This window comes from Herpailurus yagouaroundi, unplaced genomic scaffold (assembly GCF_014898765.1).
Source record: "Herpailurus yagouaroundi ecotype Mexico unplaced genomic scaffold, PumYag 184, whole genome shotgun sequence".
NCBI classification, from domain to species: domain Eukaryota; kingdom Metazoa; phylum Chordata; class Mammalia; order Carnivora; family Felidae; genus Herpailurus; species Herpailurus yagouaroundi.
Genome location: NW_024412415.1, coordinates 7,750,870 through 7,771,162, shown reverse-complemented (window position 1 = coordinate 7,771,162; position 20,293 = coordinate 7,750,870). Strand labels below are relative to the sequence as shown.

Genomic DNA, 20,293 nt, shown 5'->3' with positions numbered 1-20,293 from the left:
TTTTTTTTTTTTTTTTTTGCACCAAACAAAAGTTGGCTGACACAAGTGGAGGGGTGTGGGCTGGAGTAGGATACCTCAACTAAAAGCTCCTGGGCAGGAACTCAGAGCTTGGGGAGCAGCTATACTCCTGCAAAGAAGCCAAAGCTTCCGTGGGTGAGCAGGAGAGATGGGTGACCTGGGCCCCCACACCAGAGGGAACAGGGAGAAGAACCAGGGTTCAAACCTTTGCTCCCTCCCTCCCCTGGGTCCTCCACTATACACCGCAGTTAGGATCTGCCCCAGACACTGAGCAGGCTTGTTGACAGGCTCAAACCAGGAAGAAATAATGCTACACAGCAGCACCGCAGCTTCCCTGGGCCCCCTTCTTGCACAGCCTCTCACCCCTCCCCTCTGGTGGTCAAACTTGGCAGTTCTTTCCACCCTCGGGGGCTGGGGCAGTTTCGGGAAGGGTGGGGAAACCTGCTGAACAGGGTGGCCAAAGCCTGAACCGGTTGTACGGGGCAGTCCCATCTCCCCCCAGCAGCCCTGTCCTTCTCCTGGCCCACAGAGCAGAGGTAGCAGCCTCATAGAACCAACTATTTTATTACACTGTGGGTGGACTGGGGCCTGTGGAGGGCAGGAGGATGGGTGGGGTGTGATGCCTGAGAGCCCTGGGGCATGTGGGGAGGATACAGAGCATCAGGCTCTGCAGGGTGCACTCTTGGGGGCAGGGAAGAGGCAGCCCCTTCCCACTCCTCTCACCCATCCCCATGGCATTAAATAAACAAAAAGGAACTCTATACAGCACAAAATATACACGGAGGTCCTACCCCCCCAGCCCTTAACTGTGCATAGTGGCAGGGCCAGGTCTGAAGGGCAGGGCTGGGACCTCCAGCTTCTGACATTGCAGCTTTGAACAGGAAACAAAACTCCAACTTCTTCGAGATCCCAGGCAGACAGGTCCATCTGTGTGTGGGACTCTGGGTTCAAAGGTTTTCTGCTCCTCCCAGGCCCTGGAGCTTTCTCAGGAACCAGAGGCCTAAGCTTAGCTGAGACATATCCCAGAGGGGCTGGAGCCTGGCCTCAGGAGTGGGCCTGGGAAACAGGCTAGAGCGGTCTGGCCCCAAAGTCTTCCCCAGCTCAGGCTTCCATCTTGGCAAAAAGGAAGCAGGGCCAGGTGAGAGCTGGAAAGCGTCTGCGAGAGTTCTAGAGTGAAAGGCCAAGGTAGCCCCAGGCTCAGAGGGGCCGGGTTGTGTGGTTATAGACCAGGTGCTCCGTGTCCTCTGTGGTCGAGACTGTGGAGCTGGCAGGGGTAGGGGGTTGGGGGTGGCAGTGGTGGTGGTGGTGGCGGTGTCTGTGGAAGCCCTTTCTCTGGTTCTTGAAGAAGCAGTAACCCAGTATGGTGACCACCACCACGATGCAGGTGGCCAGGAATACTGCAATGGCCACCTCCACGGAGCCTGGGGGGAAAAAGAGGCCTAATGGAGGAGCTCCCGGGGCCTGCTCAGCTCTGATGCCCAACCTCCCACTCTGTGCAGAGGGGACCAAGTCAAATGGATGCCAGTGTGGAAAGACCTCCAGCGTACAAGCAGCTGGGCTCCATTAGGAGCTCAAGGAAAGGCCTGGGACTCTGACGGCAAACATAGGACACGCGCTTTCCGGCGCCTCCCTCCTCTGCCACGGCAGGTATCACTACTGACTGTAGCTCTCGGTCCCTTGAGCCAGCCTCAGGATCCTTCTGAACACAGGTTTGGGCGATCACATGGAGTTGATCCTTGAGATGATACCTACTCATTGGTGAGAGGGCAGATGGGGCTTACCTACATTAGGAATGGGGTTTTCCCGCTGCAGATCAAAAACATCCTTCTCTACAAAATAATGAGGAGAGAGACAAATCAGTACTAAAGGCTCTGAGACTCAGTTGCTCCTCAGTGCCCCAGACGGCCCACTGCCATCCTCCCCCACCCCCATTGCAGCACTCTGCTGATGCGCTGAGTGCTCTAGCTCAGCCTTTCCCCTCTCCATCTTCCATCCCCTCCCCCACTGCCCAGCTCACTGGAGATGCCACGACAGGACTCGAGACATTGCTGCTCCTCCTCAAAATTGTTCTTGTTGCCGTAACAACCACCATAGGTGAAGCGGGCACAGCGTTCACTTAAGGGGTTGTAGTACCAGCGTGGGATGTTCTCCAGGCAGAGGCCTGTGTCTGGCAGGTCCACGCAGTGCCCTGGGGGGTAAGGAATGGGCCAAAGGATGAGTGAGTCCATGGGGGGCCACCCTGCCACCATCCACCAGGCTCCACCTCCTGACCAACCTCATGCTGAGGAAGGCTGAGAGTCAGTGAGGGCCTCCGGGGCCCCAGAAACACACATATCCTGGACAACAGTCTCAGGCACAGAAATACCCCACATGGACTCATGTAACCGTTTTTTTCAATTTTCTTTCAGCTTTTCCGATTGTGTCAAGATCTCGGTTTTCTCTCCAGCACTGGACGGTCTATCTTTTTAACAAAGAAGGCTCAAGGTCTGACCCTGGCAGGCAAATGTCTAGTGGAAATTAATTAATGTTGTTTTATTATAGTTATTGTAATAGTTAATATCAATCTGTAGCACGTAACAGTGCTACGCTACTGATGTGAAACTTCCTTTAACACATTAAGTTAAAAATGTATTTGATTTATAGGAAAAGTGGTAAGTAAATAACACCTCAGTGATATGCGGGCATGGTGGTAAGAGGAGGACCGATGCATGGGAAGCATGAGGCCGAAGAGAGCCTAGGAGCCCGCCAGGTTTCTACCCGCAACCTGGCACACACAGCAGGCCCCTTTGGCATCCTGGAGGGGTGAATAAGGATGGCAGTGCCAGCCTCTCTCCTGACCCAGGGTACCCGAGGAGGACCTCACCTTTGTCACTGGGGAAATGGATGTTCTGGAGCTCCTCGAAGCCACTGGTGTCTGCAAAGATGAAAGATCAGAGGCCCAGGCCAAACAAGGGTCTTGCAGGGGTGCAGGATGAATGGCCAGGACCTCCCCCTCCATTGCCCACCGCCTCTCCCTCTCCCAGGCCTCACATTTTTCACAGGTGGCCTCATCAGAGGCGTCGGGGCAGTCGGGAGTGTCGTCACACTCCAGGAAGCGGTCGATGCAGCAGCCATTGCTGCAGCGGAACTCGGTGGGGTGACAGGTGCCAGAGCACACTGGATGGGGCGGGATGGTGTTGAGGGTGAGGTCAGGCTCCAGCAGAGGTCACCAAGTACCAGAATCTATCATCTACCTGGCCTTCTCTACCCCAGCAGAGCATTATGACATGTCCCCTGCTCCCCTTCTAGCACCCCGCACCCGAACCCTCCTACACACAAACTGGGGAGTTCCTGATAGGGTGCTGGGTTGCAGTGGGTGGGGTGCCTGTGGTCCTTCCATATCCTACGAGGGAAGGAATGGGTTGGGCAAAGGAGCTCAGACAGGGGCAAAGACATGACCTGGCAGGGGTGAGGAGAACAGAGAAAGGAGCAAAGCCCACCTGGACGGTGCCTGTCCATTGAGGGGCCTGGGAGAGAGAAAACAGACAAGTGAGAGGAGTCAGGGCCAGGTCCCAGCAGAGATGAGCTGATTGGGGGTAGGGGGGTGGGGGCTGGGAATGCACGACTCCCAAGCCCACTGTCCTGACAATGGAGAGACCACATACCCTGGGGGAAAGTCAGGGTCCCCAAGCTACCTGGTAAAGGCCCACCTTGCACATCCCGGCAGGCTAGCTTGCACTCTTCTTCCCGGAGGTAGTTGTTCTTATTGCCCAAGCAACCTCCATAAATGAAACTCTTGCAAATCTGTTCCGTGGGGTCGTAGTACCAGCGGGGGAAGGAACCGCGGCAGCGGCCCACCTTGTTGGATGCAAGGCAATATTCTGGGGGAGGGGAGGAAAGCTTGTGAGGGGGCCCTGTGGGGCCCCATCATCAGAGGGGGCCGGCTCCAGGTACTGCCTCCCTGTCTCCTCCCTTACCTTCTGTCTGCTTGGCAGACAACACAGTAACTGTGACATTGGCCGTGCTCTCTGGCTGGTCTGAGTCGGCCACTGTCAGCTGGAACAGGTAGGTGCCTTCCTTGAGTCCCCACAGCTTCACCTGGTCCGCCTCATTCTTCTATACACAGGAGTAGCCATCAGGCTGGGACCCCCCGATGTCCCTCAGCTGTCCCAGTCCTCCCAGCCACACCCCCACCTCCGTAGGGAGAGCAGAGGAACTTGGTATTAAATGTATCCTCAGCTTCTATCCACCCCAACCATCTGGAACCTCAGGCTGGCCAATGGTCCTGGAAAGGGAACCCTGGAGAGCTGAGGTGGGGGTCAGGGAGCCAGCCTCGTGTCTCACCTCTATTCTGACATCTGTGTCACCCTGCAGTAGGGACCAATCTGTGTTCTCCACACCCTTCAGCACCAGCGGTTCCTGGGGCTGCACCTTCAAGTCTATGCCTGCCCAGGTCTTGGGGATCCGGGACCCTGAAGGGGAAGGTAAGGTAAGATCAATTCTCACTGAATGGGCCAGAGCTCTCCTGAAGTGGGGAGCAATACGGGCCACACCTAAACCAACCTAGGACTCAGCAGCCTGCATGGGGTACAGGAAAGAGCTCACAACTAAATCATCATCTTGCTCTCTATTTAGATAGTCTTTGTTACACTGAAGATATGTTTAATGTTGTAAAACCTACTTTCTGAAGAAAAGTACTGAACAGCCTGTGTCATTTGATCCCATTTAGGGGAAAAATATATATAGGAGAGGAGCTTATTCTCATTTTCTTTTTCTTTATTTAAGTTTACTTATTTGGAGAGACAGTGAGAGTGCGCGCACACGTGTGGGGGAGGGGCAGAGAGCATCCCAAGCAGACTCCTTGCTGTCAGTGCAAGAGCCTGAAGTGGGGCTTCATCCCATGAACCATGACTCGGGCTCATGACCTGAGTCGAAATCAAGAGTCGGACTCTTAACTGACTGAGCCACCCTGGTGCCCCTCTTTATTTTATTTTAAGTAGGCTTCATACCCAGTGCAGAGCCCAACATGGGGCTTGAACTCAGAATGCTGAGATCAAGAGTCAGACACTTAATTGGCTGAGCCACCCAGGTGTCCCCTCCCCCATTTTCTATAATACGCAAGTACTTGTGCTAATTGCTTTAAAAAATTAAAGTAACAAGATTTTTGAAAAGCCAAATAAGTAAATGTGTAATTAACACTATTACCCCTCATTCTGCTCTTCTGGATTGCTGCTGAGAAGCCCATCCTGGTAGAACCGTAAGCACAGAGTCCCTGGGCAGCAACGTGGCAAGACTTGGTGTCCTAGAGTATGTAGCCACAGGAGGAGGGTGCCTCTGCCACCTCAGACAGACTCTGCCTCCCATTATAAGGGGTCTTGAGGGAATCACACCCTCCCTCAACCTGACAATGCCTGTGCCTGAGGCTTCCTCCGGTCTCAAGTTAGGGACTGGAGAGAAATAAGCACAAAGCAAAATTCCTGTCTGTGGTAGGTTGAATGGGTAGACCCAGAAAATATGGTTGTGTCTAATCTCCAGAATTTTTGAATGTGACCTTAACTGGAAAAAGAGTGTTAGCAGAAGTAATGAAGCTAAGCATCTTCATATGAGATCATTCTGGATTAGTTGCGTAGGCCCCATCCAATGATATATTGTCTTTATAAAAGACAGAAGAGGAGAAAACAGAAAGAAGGAAGGCCAAGTGAAGACAGGCAGAAACTGGAGTGTGATGTAGCCACAAGCCAAGGACTGCCTGGCGCCACCAGGAGCTGGAAAGGGCAAGGAAGGATTCTCCCTGAGGGTCTTCAGAGGGAGTATGGCCCTGGCAACACCTGGATTTTGGACTTTTGGCCTCCAGAACTGTAAGACAGTAAATTTCTGTTGTTTTGAATCACCAAGTTTGTAGTAATTTGTTTCAGCAGCCATAGGAAATTACACACTGCATTGGAGGGGATTCCAGGCAGATAAGACCCAACACCAGGAAGCAACTTGGGAGAAGAGAAGCAATATGTGGTGCGTGTACAAGACAAGGAAGTGGGCATACAGAGAAGGGAGAGGTCACAGCAAGTCAGAGAAATAGGGAAGGCTTTCTTGAGAAGGGAGAAAGGACTTTTTTTTTAACCTTTTTAAAAACTTTAATATTATTTTTTATATATAATTTTTAATATATAATTTTATTATTATTATTATTTTAAAAGTTTATTTTTGAGAAAGAGAGAGTGAGGCAGAGGATCTGAAGCAGGCTCTGCGCTGAGAGCGAACAGCCCAACGTGGAGCTCGAACTCATGAACTGTGAGATCATGACCTGAGCCAAAGTCAGATGCTTAACTGACTGAGCCACCCAGGTGCCCCAATTTTATTATTTTTTAATGTTTATTTAGTTTTGAGAGAGACAGAGATAGGGTGAGCAGTGAGGGGGTGGGGGGGGGAGGGAAGGGGGGACAGAGGATCCGAAGCAGGCTCTGTGCTGACAGCAGACAGCCCGACGCAGGGCTCGAACTCATGAACCACGAGATCATGACCTTAGCTGAAGTCAGATACTTAACTGACTGAGCCACCCAGGCACTGCGAAAAAGGATTTTTTAATTCTTTTGTTTTTGTTTTTATTTGGTTGGTTGTAGAGAAGTGTGCGGTGTTGTTGATAACAGCAGGAAACATGAACCAAAGCAAGGAGTTGGGAATTTGCAAGGCCAGTCTGGCAGACATTGAAGAGACCAGCCTGGGTGAGACAGACCATAAAGGGCCCTCAATGCAGGGCCAGAGCATGTGGACACAGCAGAAATATATTTAAATATTTAACAACTAGTGGTACACGAAGGGGACAGACATGGCCATGAGCAGTGGCACAGAGTTCTAGAGACCACAGCTGCACCAGACATTGACCTCCTAGATGTATGATCGAGGTGCAGGAGTCTATAGGGAGGGGCCAAGGGCCCAGGCAGCAGGGGCACTCCTGAGCACAGGGCAGCAGCTATCTATCCCTCTGTTTGGAATAACGTCTAAGGAGAGAGGAGGCCGGTGAGTGGATCAGAGCCACAGTTCAGAATATGTGAAGGGAGTCGTCTGAATTAAAGGGGTAGCTAAAGGAATGGAAGGGAGGATGTGAGAAGCTTTCCATGTCTGACAAGCATTGGGAACTGAGAAGAGTAGGGCACAGAGAAAAGGGAAGCCAGATCTAGAGGGAACCTAGAGTTCAATTATAGAGAAGTTGAACTTGAGCAGGGAAGACCACTGAGGAAGTAACCAGCAGGCAGCGGAAGTGTGCGTGGGGACTTCTGACAGGCCAGAGCTGGAGACAGGTATGGAGTTGTCTTTATTAACAAAACTGCCAATAGTTTATTTTGTGACACAGCAAAGTACCTAAAATTCAAATTTTTGTGTTCATAAATTGGAATACAGCTTTATCTACCCATTTACATATTGTTGACAGCTGCTTTCACCTTACAACAGGAGAGCTGAGCAGCTGGAACAGAGACTATATGGGCCACAAAGTGTAAAATATTTCCTATTTGAACCTTTACAGAAAGTTTACTGACCACGAATCTCCATCACCTACCTTCCTAACCATCCTACCATAGCTGCATTCTTGCCCCTCTCCAGATGAAAAAATTGACATTAGAGAGGTTAAATAACCTGCCCAGGGTCACTCATTTTCTGAACAGCACAGCAGGGATCTGAACTCTGGTCTATCTGACTCCATAGCTCATGGTCTTTATAAAACACCATGCTGCAGTCCACTCACCTACTTAGAGGAGTGATTTTGATTGCTTTTCATTATCTTAGGGTTGTTTTTAACTTAGGTAATACATATATATTATATAAAATTCAAAAGTACAAAAGAGTTGGGGCACCTGTATGGCTCAGTTGGTGGAGCATGAGACTTGATTTTGGGGTTGTAAGTTTGGTTGGGTGTAGAGATTACTTAAAAAATAAAATCTTGAGGGGCACCTGGGTGGCTCAGTTGGTTAAGCAGCTGACTTTGGCTCAGATCATGATCCCGCGTTCCGTGAGTTCAAGCCCCGCGTCGGGCTCTGTGCTGACAGCTCGGAGCCTGGAGCCTGCTTCCCATTCTGTGTCTCCCTCTCTCTGCCCCTCTCCTGCTCATACTCTGTCTCTCTCAAAAATAAATAGAGACATTAAAAAATTTTTTTTCTTTATTTTTTTAATTTTTATTTATTTTTAATTTTTTCTTTCAATAAAATCTTGAGACACCTAGGTGGCTCAACTGGTTAAGTGTCTGAACTCAGCTCAGGCCATGATCTCATGGCTCATGAGTTTGAGCTCCACGTTGGGCTCCAAGCTGATGGCGTGGAGCCTGCTTGGGATTCTCTGTCTCCCTCTCTCTCTCTGCCCCTCCCCACTCTCTATCTCTCTCTGAAAATTAAAAAAAGAAAAAAAAAGTTAAAAATAAATAAAACCAAAAACCTTACTACTGCCCCCCACCCCCCGAAAAAAGTACAAAAGAGTAGTATTAAGTCTTGTCCTTTCTTAACCTTTTCCCCTTAACCTCCCAGGGTCCTCTCACTAGAGGCAACCATTCTATTTTATATGTGCGTGTGTGACTATCAAGAGACAGTACTGAATTTATAAGAATGCAAGTTCTTCTTCCTGTTTTTCTCACAATGTATTTTGGAAATCCTTCCATAGCAACATGGAGTTTCCCCCTTTCTTGGTTGCACAGTACTCATGTGAATGCATCATAACTTACAACTTATTTAACCAGTACACCAGTCTCCTCTTGACTTAGATTCTTTCTTTTCTTCTTCCTTCCCTACTAAAAACCAAACCATATTGCCTCAGGGCTTATTATTATTATTACTATTATTATTAAAACAGCACTGCCACATACAATTATAGGATGTGTTAACAGACATTTAGATTGTTTCCAATTCTTTGCTATTATAAACAATGCTACAACGAGTAACTGGCTGGTAAGTGGGTTTACACACATATAAGTATAGCCACAAGATGAATTCCTACAAGTGAAACTGTGTTGAGGATTATGTGCATTTACAAGTTTGTATTTTTTTTTTTAGTATTTATTTATTTATTTGTTTGTTTGTTTATTTAAGTAATCTCTTCACCCAATGTGGAGCCTGAACTCAACACCGATATCAAGAGTTGCATGATCCCCCGACTGAGCCAGCCAGGCGCCCCCATTTACAGTTTTGACGGACATTGCCAAACTGTCCTCCACTGAGGCTCTACAGAAGGTTATGTCAAGCGTAAGTGAGTTGAAAGGAAGAAGAGAAGGTAAGAGATAAGAGCAGCTGGTAGGAGGCTGAGTCACAGAGATTCCTCTTTGATGAGGCAGAGAAAGCGAGCCACTGGGGGACTCGCAGAGGGGAGGGGAGACCCAACGGGGCGAAGACCAGGACACACAGTGACAGCAAAGGGATGGGAGGAGAGAGTGTCCACAAACATGTCAGATGCAGGTGCAGAGGCCTAGAAGGACGAAAAGGAGGACCTAGGTTGCAGGGGTTGAGAGGAAATAAAACCAGAAGAGCAGGAAAGAAAAGTGCCTGGCTGGGACGAACTGTACCCAGGGGGCTTGGCTGGCATTCAGTAGAGGGTCCAATAGGGGCAGGTCCTGAGGTGACCTCTGAGAGACAAAGCCATGGGGGCAGTGAACTGGGGGGCGCCCATGCCTCTCTCCTTGCATTTTTCAGAAAGTAATCAGCCGAAGACAAGACTACTTGGGAGTCTACCTACCTGGCAGATAGGCTAGCCCCACCAGCCCCCAGGGTGGAAGTGGACAGCAGAGTGATGCACCTTGGGCCAAACCAGCAACATCCACCCAGCCCCAGGCCCCAGGAGCAAGGGGCAGATGCCCCACCCTACCACTCCCTACTTCCCACCCTCAAGAGAGCAAAGGGCCAGAGTGGCAATAAAGGAAGCCCTTCCCCAGCTGCCAGGCCTCAGGACATCGCCAGGAAACAGACTCCACCTCCTAAGCCACTCTTCCAACAGAAAGAGGGGGAGGGCAAGTAAGGGGAGAGAAGGAAGGAGCAGGGTATTCGGGAGGCCACAAGAATCTAGACTAGATTGGCCACAAACAGGGAAAGGGGAACAAGCCAACCCACCCTGATTTCTATACCCAATGAATGAATCAAATGAATCAAAGGCTTAAATGCCCTGAACACCTAGGTGCCCACCTTGCCTGCCTTGGTCCACCCTAGCCTCCAAGATGACGTTATCCTGCTCTTTCCCATCTCCAACCTCTAGCCAGGCTCAGCTGAGAACAGACTCCTTGATACCAAACAGCTCCCCCCAACCCCCAAAGCACTGCAGCACCCTTAAAATGGCCTGGAGCTCGCACTCAGTTCACGCCCTACCCAGCTCCCTAAATAACCCAGGAAATCCCCACTCCACCCTGTGTTGTGCCAAACAAGCCAGCCAGGGTAGGGGCATTTCCAAATGAGGAAGGCTGGTCGCAAGACCCTGTGGCCCCATCCACCTCATCTCCCCGATCAGACCCCAGAGTTTCAGGTGCTGGCCCTGGAGCAGAACTCCCATGGATTCTCTGTCAGATCAGGAAGGCACAAGAAGCTCAGGTCAATTAGAGTCATCACCACCTACACTCTCTGCTACTTCCTTGTGGAACAGGCTCAGGCCCTGGCCCAGTGGGACTCAGGTGGCCCAGCCTGCCCCAGAGATGGTGCCTACTCTCCCCCCTCCCCCACCCAGAATCCCCATCCCACCTCTCCTCAGAGACCCAAGAGAGCTACTGGAAGAAGGATGGGGAGAAGAGTGGGTCCCTAACGTGAGAGAGAGTTTGGCCCAGGAAAAAGCTGGAAAGTCCTTTTTCCTCTTTCCAGAACGGAGACCACCCCCAGATTGAGTACCAGCCCAGTCCTGGCCCCTGAGCTCCCAGTCTCTGGTTCTATTATCTGCTGGGCTATCATGGGTCAGAAAGCTAGGTTTATACCAAAAACGTGGCCTTGTGTGAAAACCAGCATAGAACTTTTGGAGATCCTGCCTGGATTGAGTCCCACGTCTCCGATTTATGGGCAGTGCTATCCTGGGCAAATTATTATTATTATTATTATTATTATTAATTTATTGTCAAATTGGTTTCCATACAACACCCAGTGCTCATCCCAACAGGTGCCCTCCTCAATGCTGCGCAAATTATTTAACATGGGAGTCGGTCTCCTAATCTAAAAAGTGGGATGACAACTAATAGCACCCTTTTCAGAAGTGGTTATCATGAGGCCTAAGTCAGAGTCTAAGTGGCACAGCAATCAGTAAACTATAAAGTGCTAACAGAGGTTATCAGTTGTGACCCATCCCTGCCCTGGAGCCCCACCTGGCCAGAACATCAGACAGAGAAAATGGGGAACGAAGGTCTCTGGAGGGGCCCCAACCCCAGCTGACTGCTCAGTGCCAGCAAGGAGGAGGAGCCCCCACTTTGCCCTTATCCCTGGAAGTAAACATGGTGAGCAGACCTTGTAGCTTGGCTATCACATCCTAAGCTGGGAGAGCCCTGCCTGGCTCACCCGCATACACACACACCTGCCTGGACAGCTGACATCCCTCCCCTACCAGGTATACATACCAGTGGGCTGACTCACTCAGCAACCCTGCTCACCCCCACCCAGAGCCTCTGGCTACTGTGCCCACAACACCACCCCTTCCTCTTTTGGGTCAACCTCAGACTGGGCTTCTTCTTTAGCATTTGGGGTCTTGGAGTTGTCCCCATACCACCAAAAGGCCAATAGGTGGGAAGAGGGGGCGCAGAGAGATGCTAACCAGTCCCAAGCCCAGCAGCAGAGAAGCAGACTATCCTTCCCCGGGCTCACTTGACAGGGCCTCAAGGCACCTAGCACAGTGCTTGGCCAGGGGTGTCTAGCTAGTCACCAGGTGGCCTCCAGACGACTCACTCCCTGACTTAGCATATGAGGGCCAGCAATCGGGAATCCGGGAATCCGGAGGAGCTGCCTCCTCTCTCCCAAACACACATCCGAGAGCACCAGCCCACTCAACATCCTGAATTAGGGAGCCAGAGTCTGGATTTTAGGATGTCACCCCTCCCCACTCTAGTAGCCTGTCCTGTGTTTACTGTTTATACTGCCCACTTCTAAGGAGGAGTCAGGGCTGAATGGGACTGTCCTCCTCACTCCTTTATGATGCTCGCCTCCTCCAGGACTCCATTACCAGTCCCTTTTCTGAGTCTCCCCACATCCATACAACCGGGTCCCCTCGTACTTACCTCCAAAGCCCTGGGTCCTAAGCTCGCGGTAGGAGCGGTAAACCTCCCGCGTGAGGTAGTTGATGAAGCCCTCCCTGGGTGCGAACTTGCACACGAAGTTCTGCTCGTAGAGGCAGTTCATTAGGAAGCAAGCGGCAATGGCGTCCTCCCCGCCGTCGGGCTGCAGCTCCACCAGCGCCAGGTTGCAGTTCTGGGTGGTGCAGCAGGCGCGCACGCAGTCCCAGCCGCGGCGCACGGTCGGGGAGCCCAGGAAGGTGGCCCCGTTGCCGACCGAGGCCTCGGTGTCGAGCACGAAGGCAGGCACCCCGGCGGTAAAGCGGTCCAGGCAGGCGCCTCCCGCGGGCAGGCCGGGGGGCGCGGGCGGCGGCCCGGCCTCGGTGCCCAAGAGATCGAGGGCGCACAGGAGCCACACGGTGATTGCTGGGACGCTGGCCTGGGAGAGGCGGGCACGGGCCATCATCCTTCCCGCGGCCGTTGCCCTCCTCCCCACGGGGGTCACCTTCACTGTGCGGCCCTCTGGGCTCCGAGGGTGCTTGAGACCTGAAAGAGGGGAGGAGACGGAGGAGGAGACACACCGGATCAGCCGGAGACTTCCAGGGAGGCGGGCAGGCCAGGAGGAAGTCGAGAAGAGGGCTGGGGAGCACCCCAGGCCCCGGGAGTGAGGAAGGGTACGCGGGCCCAGCCCTCCCACTCCCACTCCCGTGACCCGGCCGCTCTCGGACCCCCAGATGGACGGCTAAGGAGCTCACGTACCCGGGCACACGCAGCAGCGCAGAACAAAGGGCCACACATGCTCCGAGCCCGCTCCGTCCCCGCCTCGCGCTCCGGGGCCCGGGTTACCTGCGCAGGTGAGTGGGGTGGGGCTGCCCCTGCCGAGGTTCCGGTCCCGGCTTCCTGCGCGGCTCGGGCCCCCGCTTCCGCCCCGGTGCCGGGTGCGCTGAGGCTCGGCCACTTCCTCCCCGGGTTTCTGGTGAAACTGAGTCAGTGCGACCGAGGCGGGGCGGACATTAACCCCAGCGCCGCCGGCCCCGCCTACTGCCGTTGCGCCGCCACCTGCCCGCCCTGCCCCGTCGCGCTCCGCCACCGCCACCCCATGTCTCCGGACCCCTTCCCCCGCGGACTGCTCCCGGCACCGTCTCTGGGTCCCGGCACCGTCTCTGGGTCCCGGCCCCGGGCGGCGCCCCTCGACGCTGCTCTACGTAGGCTCCGCGAGGCCAGCCTCACGGCAGGGCCCCGCACCCCAGAAGTGCAGCCGGTTCTCTGGCCTGGACGCCGCAGCAGAGTCGTCCATTCGGGGGTCCAGCACTCCCGCCTCCCTTTCCGGTCGGGGCCAGCATTTCCAGCTCCTGGCCTGAGGCCCTTGAGAAGGAGCTAGGGGAGGAGAAATGGGGCAAAGCCCGACGCCAACGGCAAACGATCTTGCCGCCGTCGTCAGTCCTCGGGAAATCATTTTCATCTCGTGGCGGGAAGAGATCCCAGAAGCTGTGGGGCTGCACCTTTGGTAACTGGAATCCCGGATGCCTGCTCCAGCGTCACCGCCCTTGCCAGCTCCGGGAAGCCCTCCTTTCTGCCAGAGTGAGCAGTTGAGGCGATTTCCTCCTTCCAGGTTTCCCTGCTAGACCTGCAGTGGTTCCATTTTGTTTGAGGCCCTTCCTTGTACTGAGGTTTACATTCAGGTCTCTGTCAGAGCTGAGTCCCTGTTAGCTCTCATTGGTCTGCCGCCTCCTTCCCTGGAGTACAGGTTCCCTCTTCTCTCCCACTAAGAGGGTGCTCCTGGTCAAGAGCTGGTCGTCCTCTTCCAGTAGAATGCCATCCTTGGAAGCTAGAAGCTCCAGCTCGTCAAAGTAATTGAGATAATGACCTTCACAGATCTGTGGGTTCCTTGAAACCATGAGTGAAGAACTCCTCTTAAAGACCATTCATTCTTACAGAGCAAGATTGGCCTTGTTAATGCTCTCCCCAAAAAGAGATTCCACACCTTTTCATGATGATCTAACAAATCCCGCCCAGTGAGAACGTTCTTCCTAATTTCTCATCTAGAGCAGCTTTACCTACTAAGTCCTGTAGCCACCCTTTGATCATTTTCCTGGATGACCTGCAACACTCCTCAACTGCCTACATTATGAGTGTTAGGGGTGGGAATCTGGGGTCTGTCCCCCTCCTCTGGATTTTCTGCTTTTTTTCTCATTGCCCCTCACACACTGGTGGACACAGGACAATGGTGTTATGATGAGAATGCAGCAAAAGATTGTGCAGTTACTGGGGAGAAAGGGTTTTGTTGTGAGCAGATTTCTGCCTCCCCCAATACCTTATACATACAAGAATCCTAACACAGGAGACTATGACCTTATAGTGACGTGACATAACCATAGATTTATCATTACATCCATCTACACCATTACAAAAACCTGTATTTATCAAGTGCTGACAATGCCCGAATGCTGTTTTTAAGTACTTCCCACACGTTGCCCTATATACTGAAAACAAACCAAGAAAGTAGGTACTATTTTTATCCCCATTTTACAGGTGAACAGACAGGCTCAGACAGGTAATGTAGCAGGTAGCAGAGGGAGGATCAGAGTCTAGGCAGACCAATTCCATTGCTTTAGCACCTAAACCCTGGGCTTTACTACACTTGCAACTCTGACTTCAGCTGGACCTTCCACCCTGCCCACAGATTTAGCTTGCCAGAAATAAAAACTCATTTTCAAGTGGTGGGCAGCCCCCTTTAGTTAAGATGCTGGCACAACTTGACATAATTGCTTATGCTCACAGCTACTCTGAGAATAGTTTCCAGTTTGCAGAGAAGTTCACTAACTCCCTTGAGCTCACAGTGAAGAGTGGGAGGCAGGGCTGGATAGGGCTTGAGTATGTGGACTTTAGACTCAGGCTTCTGGGTTTAACTCTCACCTGCCACTTACTATCTGTGTGGCCTTTGGCAAGTTATTTAGCCTGTCTGTGCCTTGGTCTCCTTGTGTATGAAGTGGGGCCTCAGAGGTTATTATGAAGATTAAATGAGTTACTGCAGATAAAACATTTGATACCATGAGTGCTCAAAAGTAACAGAGCTAGAATTTTATTCCAAGTCTCTCTGCCGTCAAAAACTACACTTTTCCTACCACTTTATACTGCTTCCTACATACTGAGAAAAAAAACTACACATGAGAGGAAAAAAGACTAAGATAGTCCACCCAAGTGGTGAAAGCAATGGCATTTGAATGGCGGGAATATGGGGTAACGTTTTCTTCTTTCTAGTTTTTAAGTTATCTTCCAAGTTCCCTTTAGTGAGTTTCCACAATGAAGACCAGAAATATATCCTGACAGTCTCCACATTCGTCATATTTAGCGCCAAATTGCTCCTCTCTCCCCTTTCTCTCCTGGTCTCATTGTCCCTGCCACTTAGGAGTTATCTTTGCCCTCTGCCTTTCCTTGGGCTTTCCCTGCAAACATCTAGCTGGCTCCTGGGTACTGACAGTCTCTCTGGTATTGGGTCACACCTATCCCTTCTGTCTACTGCCATTGCTGCCCTTGCTCTGAGCTCTGTGCCAGCTTCCAGATGAACTCCAGGCCACCTTGCATGCTGCATGAGGTTGCCTCCTCCAGCCTTGCCTTCATCTGCCCTTTACCTGTTTAGACCCTTAGTGACCGCCCCCCCCCCCCATAGCCTCTCTGGCAGTGTGCACAGAGCCAGCTGTCCCCTGGATGGATTCATAAAGTACACTTTGTAGAGAAGCAAAGAGTGTTAAACCTGTTGAGGGGCTTAGCTAAGGGTGTTCCCCTTACATATAGGAAACTGAGCTCAGAGACTTGTCCTTGATTTGTTCAGAGACACAGAGCTAATGTGTAGCAGAGGGCCACATGCAGACTTAAGGTCTCCTGACTGCCAACCTTGTGCCCTTTCCATGATTCTGCCATGCCTTCCTGCAAAGCATTTCCAGATGATATGGTTTTCTAATTGTTTATTGCAGGCCCAAGAGGAGCTGTCTGGGTAAGTTAGCTCTTTTGTTAGACCATGTGGCTCACCCTCCCTCTGTGAGCTTGGAGAAGAGTAGGCCTGGGTTTATGCTACTGACTTCATTCTTATGTGCCATATCACCGGTACCAACCATTACTCTTAGGATTGGGTGCTTTGGTGAGAATATTCAGTCCTTAACACCACTGCTAGAAAAGGAATGCTGACTACCTTGTCTCAGATGGTGATCTGGTGGTTTCTATCAGTAGGTGTGGTGGGTTGTCTACAGTGATGGCCAGCAAAGGTGGTAGACCCTACTTCACCTTCCCGTATATGCACACTGCTCCTCCCACCAAGAGGTGGCATCTGTGTTCCCTTACCTTTGAATCTGTAACTTGCTTTGACCAACAGGACATGCAGAAGTGGTACCCTGTGACTTCCGGGCTGTAGCCACATGGCTTGCATTTTTCCCTCTTAGAACCAGTTGTGACACAAAGAAGCTTGACTCCCCTGCAGGAGCAAGAGGCTACCTGAAGAGAGCAATCCCCTGGAGGATGTGAGACAATGAAGGAAGAGAGAGAGGAGTACAGCTATCTTGAAGCCACCCCAGGTGAGTAGCTGTGTGAAGCCATCTTCTATCCTTAACCTCAGTCCAGCTGCCCCTCAGAGACTGGCTGCACCTGCCAAGCCCTGCCCAAGATGCAGAACTGGGAGTAAATAAATGGCTGTATTTGTTTTACGTCTTTGTATTTTGGGGTGGTTTGTTATGTGGCAATAATAACTGAAATGGAAGGATAATATATTTACAGATTAAATTTTGGTTTTACTTATTTAGTGATCATAAACAATATATTTCATTTCATTTCATTTCATTTCATTTTATTTATTTTATTTTTTGGTGACGAAACCCAGGAACGAATAAACAATAAATTTTAGAAATAAATTTCCATTTTAATTATCTAAGTCAAAGCCCATGAATTCTCTTGATAATGTAGAACCAATAATTTTTGGTAAGGAATTTTGGGGAAAGTAATGCAATACTTTTCAGGGTGAGGCCACTGTGATTGGTTCAATCTTTATTTAAGGGAGACAGATCTTCTTGGATATTACTACAGCCTTGAAGAGACATTTTAATTTTTTTTAATGTTTATTCATTTCTGAGAGATAGAGACAGAGCGCAAGCTGGTGGGGTGGGTGTGCAGAGAGAGAGGTAGACACAGAATCCAAAGCAGGCTCCAGGCTCTGAGCTGTCAGCACAGAGCCTTATGCGGGGCTCGAACTCACGAACCGTGAGATCATGACCCGAGCCGGAGTTAGATGCTTAACCGACTGAGCCACCCAGGCGCCTCTTAAAGGGGCATTTAAAAAGAATTATACTAATGCAAAAATGCCCACACGGTATTCCATCGTGGTAGGTGACTTCTAAATTGCCACCAGTTATCTAGCCCTTCTGATTTTCATGCCCTGTGTCATCTTTTCCCCTTGAGGGTGGCTGGGCCTAGTAACTGACTTCTGATGAATAGAAAACAGCAAAGTCATGGCATGTCACTTCCTAGATTAGGGTACAAAAAGACTGTGACTTCTACCTTGCTTGCCTACCACCTTCCTCTCATGCCCTGGCTCTAGCGGAAGGTAGCTGCCATGTGGCGAGGAGTCCTCTAGAGAGGTCCTTGTGGCAAGGGATTAATGTCTCTGAGCAACAGCCCTTGACAGCACCTGACTTGCAGCCTTCTGAGAATCCCTTACCCAGAGGAGCCAGCCAAGCCGCCTGCTGAAATAGTGATATAATAAATACTTAATGTTTTGGGTGCCTGGGTGGCTCAGTCGGTTGAGCGTCCGACTTCAGCTCAGGTCATGATCTCACGGTCCGTGAGTTCAAGCCCCGCGTCAGGCTCTGTGCTGACAGCTCAGAGCCTGGAGCCTGTTTCAGATTCTGTGTCTCCCTCTCTCTCTGACCCTCCCCCGTTCATGCTCTGTCTCTCTCTGTCTCAAAAATAAATTAAAAAACCTTAAAAAAATTAAAAAATAAAATAAAATAAATACTTAATGTTTTAAGCTGTAAAATTTTGGGATAATTTGTTATGCAGCTTTATATGACTAATGTATTCGTTAACTGAAAAAAATAGGATATCAAACTATAAACAGTTTCTTTGGTACAACTTTTTAGAGAGCTAATATGACCATAAATATCAAACTCCCCTAAAATTTTACACACCCTTGTAGCCCCACCTCTAGAAATTTCTCTTAAGGGAAAAGAAAAATCATGGAATGCTAACAAAGGAATAGTTACAGGGATGTTCAGAACAGTACTATTTATAATGGCAAAAAACTGGTAGCAATCCATATATCTAATGATAGGGGATTAACTGTATCATGGAATTGTTGCTAATAGAAGAGGTTGGAATCCATTAGTGAGTCTTGAAAACAAACTGACTTGCTGTTAGCATTTGAAAAAATAAAATGAAATAGAGTTAAAAATATCAAAATAAAGGTAAGTTTCTCTTCATAAGAAAATTTTCACTTCAGCAATCCCTATCAAAATAACACCAGAATTCTTCACAGAGCTAGAACAAAGAATCCTAAAATTTGCATGGAACTGGAAAAGACCGTGACTAGTCAAAGCAATCCTGAAAAAGAAAACCAAAGCTGGAGGCATCATAATTCCAAACTTCAAGCTCTATTACAAAGCTGTAATCATCAAGACAGTATTGTACTGGCACAAAAACAGACACATAGTTCAATAGAACAGAATAGAAAACCCAGAAATGGACCCACAAATGTATGGCCAACTAATCTTTGACAAAGCAGGAAAGAATATCCAATGGAAAAAAGACAGTCTCTTCAGCAAATGGTGTTGGGAAAACTGGACAGTGACCTGCAGAAGAATGAACCTGGACCACTTTCTTACAACATACACAAAAATAAACTCAAAATGGACAAAAGACCCAAACCGAAGACAGGAAGCCATCAAAAATCCTAGAGGAGAAAACAGGCAACAACCTCCCTGACCTCAGCTGCAGCAACTTCTTACTTGACATGTCTCCAGAGGGAAGGGAAACAAAAGCAAAAATGAACTATTGGGACCTAATCAACATAAAAATCTTCGTCACAGTGAAGGAAACAATCAACAAAACTAAAAGACAACCTACAGAATGGGAGAAGATATTTGCACATGAAATATCAGATAAAGGGTTAGTATCCAAAATCTATCAAGAACTTATCAAACTCAACACCCTAAAAACAAATCATCCAGTGAAGAAATGGGCAGAAGACATGAATAGACACTTCTCCAAAGAAGACATCCAGATGGCTAACAGACACATGAAAAAATGCTCAACATCACTCACCATCAGGGAAATACAAATCAGAACCACAAGGAGATACCACCTTACGCCTGTCAGAATGGCTAACATGAACAACTCAGGCAACAACAGATGTTGGCGAGGATGTGGAGAAAGAGGATCTCTTTTGCATCGTTGGTGGGAATGCAAACTGGTGCAGCCACTCTGGAAAACAGTATGGCAGTTCCTCAAAAATTTAAAATAAAACTACCCTATGACCCAGCAATTGCACTACTAGGTACTTATCCAAAGGATACAGGAATGCTGTTTTGATGGGGCACCTGCACCCCAATGTTTATAGCAGCACAATCAGTGGTAGCCAAAGTATGGAAAGAGCCCAAATGTCCATCGATGGATGAATGGATAAAGAAGATGTGGCATATATATACAAGGGAGTATTACTCGGCAATCAAAAAGAATGAAATTTTGCCATTTACAACTATGTGGATGGAACTAGTGGGTATTACGCTAAGTGAAATAAATCAGAGAAAGACAAATATATGACTCCACTCATGTGGAACTTAAGACACAAAACAGATGAACATAAAGGGAAGGGAAGCAATAATATAAAAACGGGGAGGGGGACAAACCATAAGAGACTCTTAAATTCAGAGAACGAACAGAGGATTGCTGGAGGGGTTGTGAGTGGGGGGATGGGCTAAATAGGCAAGTAGCATTAAGGAGGACACTTGTGGGGATGAGCATTGAGTGTAATTTGTAAGTGATGAATCACTAAATTCTATTCCTGAAATCATTATTACACTATATGTTAACTAACGTGGATGTAAATTTAAA

General features: G+C 49.6%; 2 protein-coding genes across 7 annotated transcripts in view; one reads left to right on the top strand and one right to left on the bottom strand.

Moving 5' to 3' along the window:
- Positions 1-562: 562 nt before the first annotated feature.
- Positions 563-13,156, bottom strand: SPINT1 (serine peptidase inhibitor, Kunitz type 1). Of its 5 annotated transcripts, none has more exons than XM_040492308.1 (11): positions 13,046-13,156; positions 12,206-12,745; positions 4,342-4,469; positions 3,975-4,113; positions 3,693-3,878; positions 3,498-3,524; positions 3,049-3,174; positions 2,882-2,932; positions 2,036-2,206; positions 1,800-1,847; positions 563-1,439 (listed from the first exon to the last, which is right to left on the bottom strand). In XM_040492308.1, exons 2-11 carry the CDS (start codon positions 12,663-12,665, stop codon positions 1,216-1,218), a joined length of 1,560 nt encoding a protein of 519 aa, XP_040348242.1. In that variant the 5' UTR covers positions 12,666-12,745; positions 13,046-13,156; the 3' UTR covers positions 563-1,215. The 5 variants fall into 5 exon arrangements, with proteins under 5 accessions (XP_040348242.1, XP_040348243.1, XP_040348244.1 ...); XM_040492309.1 differs by having other exon boundaries at positions 3,708-3,878; positions 12,959-13,071; XM_040492310.1 differs by having other exon boundaries at positions 12,959-13,069.
- Positions 12,688-20,293, top strand: part of PPP1R14D (protein phosphatase 1 regulatory inhibitor subunit 14D) — a 26,428-nt gene continuing 18,822 nt past the window's right edge. Inside the window, exons 1-2 of one of the 2 annotated variants that reach the window (XM_040492318.1) lie at positions 12,688-13,053; positions 16,636-16,767. The gene's annotated coding sequence lies outside the window, so the exon portion shown is untranslated. Of the gene's footprint in view, positions 13,054-13,393; positions 13,781-16,635; positions 16,768-20,293 lie in introns of those variants that run through there. The other variant, XM_040492317.1, reaches the window with a different exon arrangement.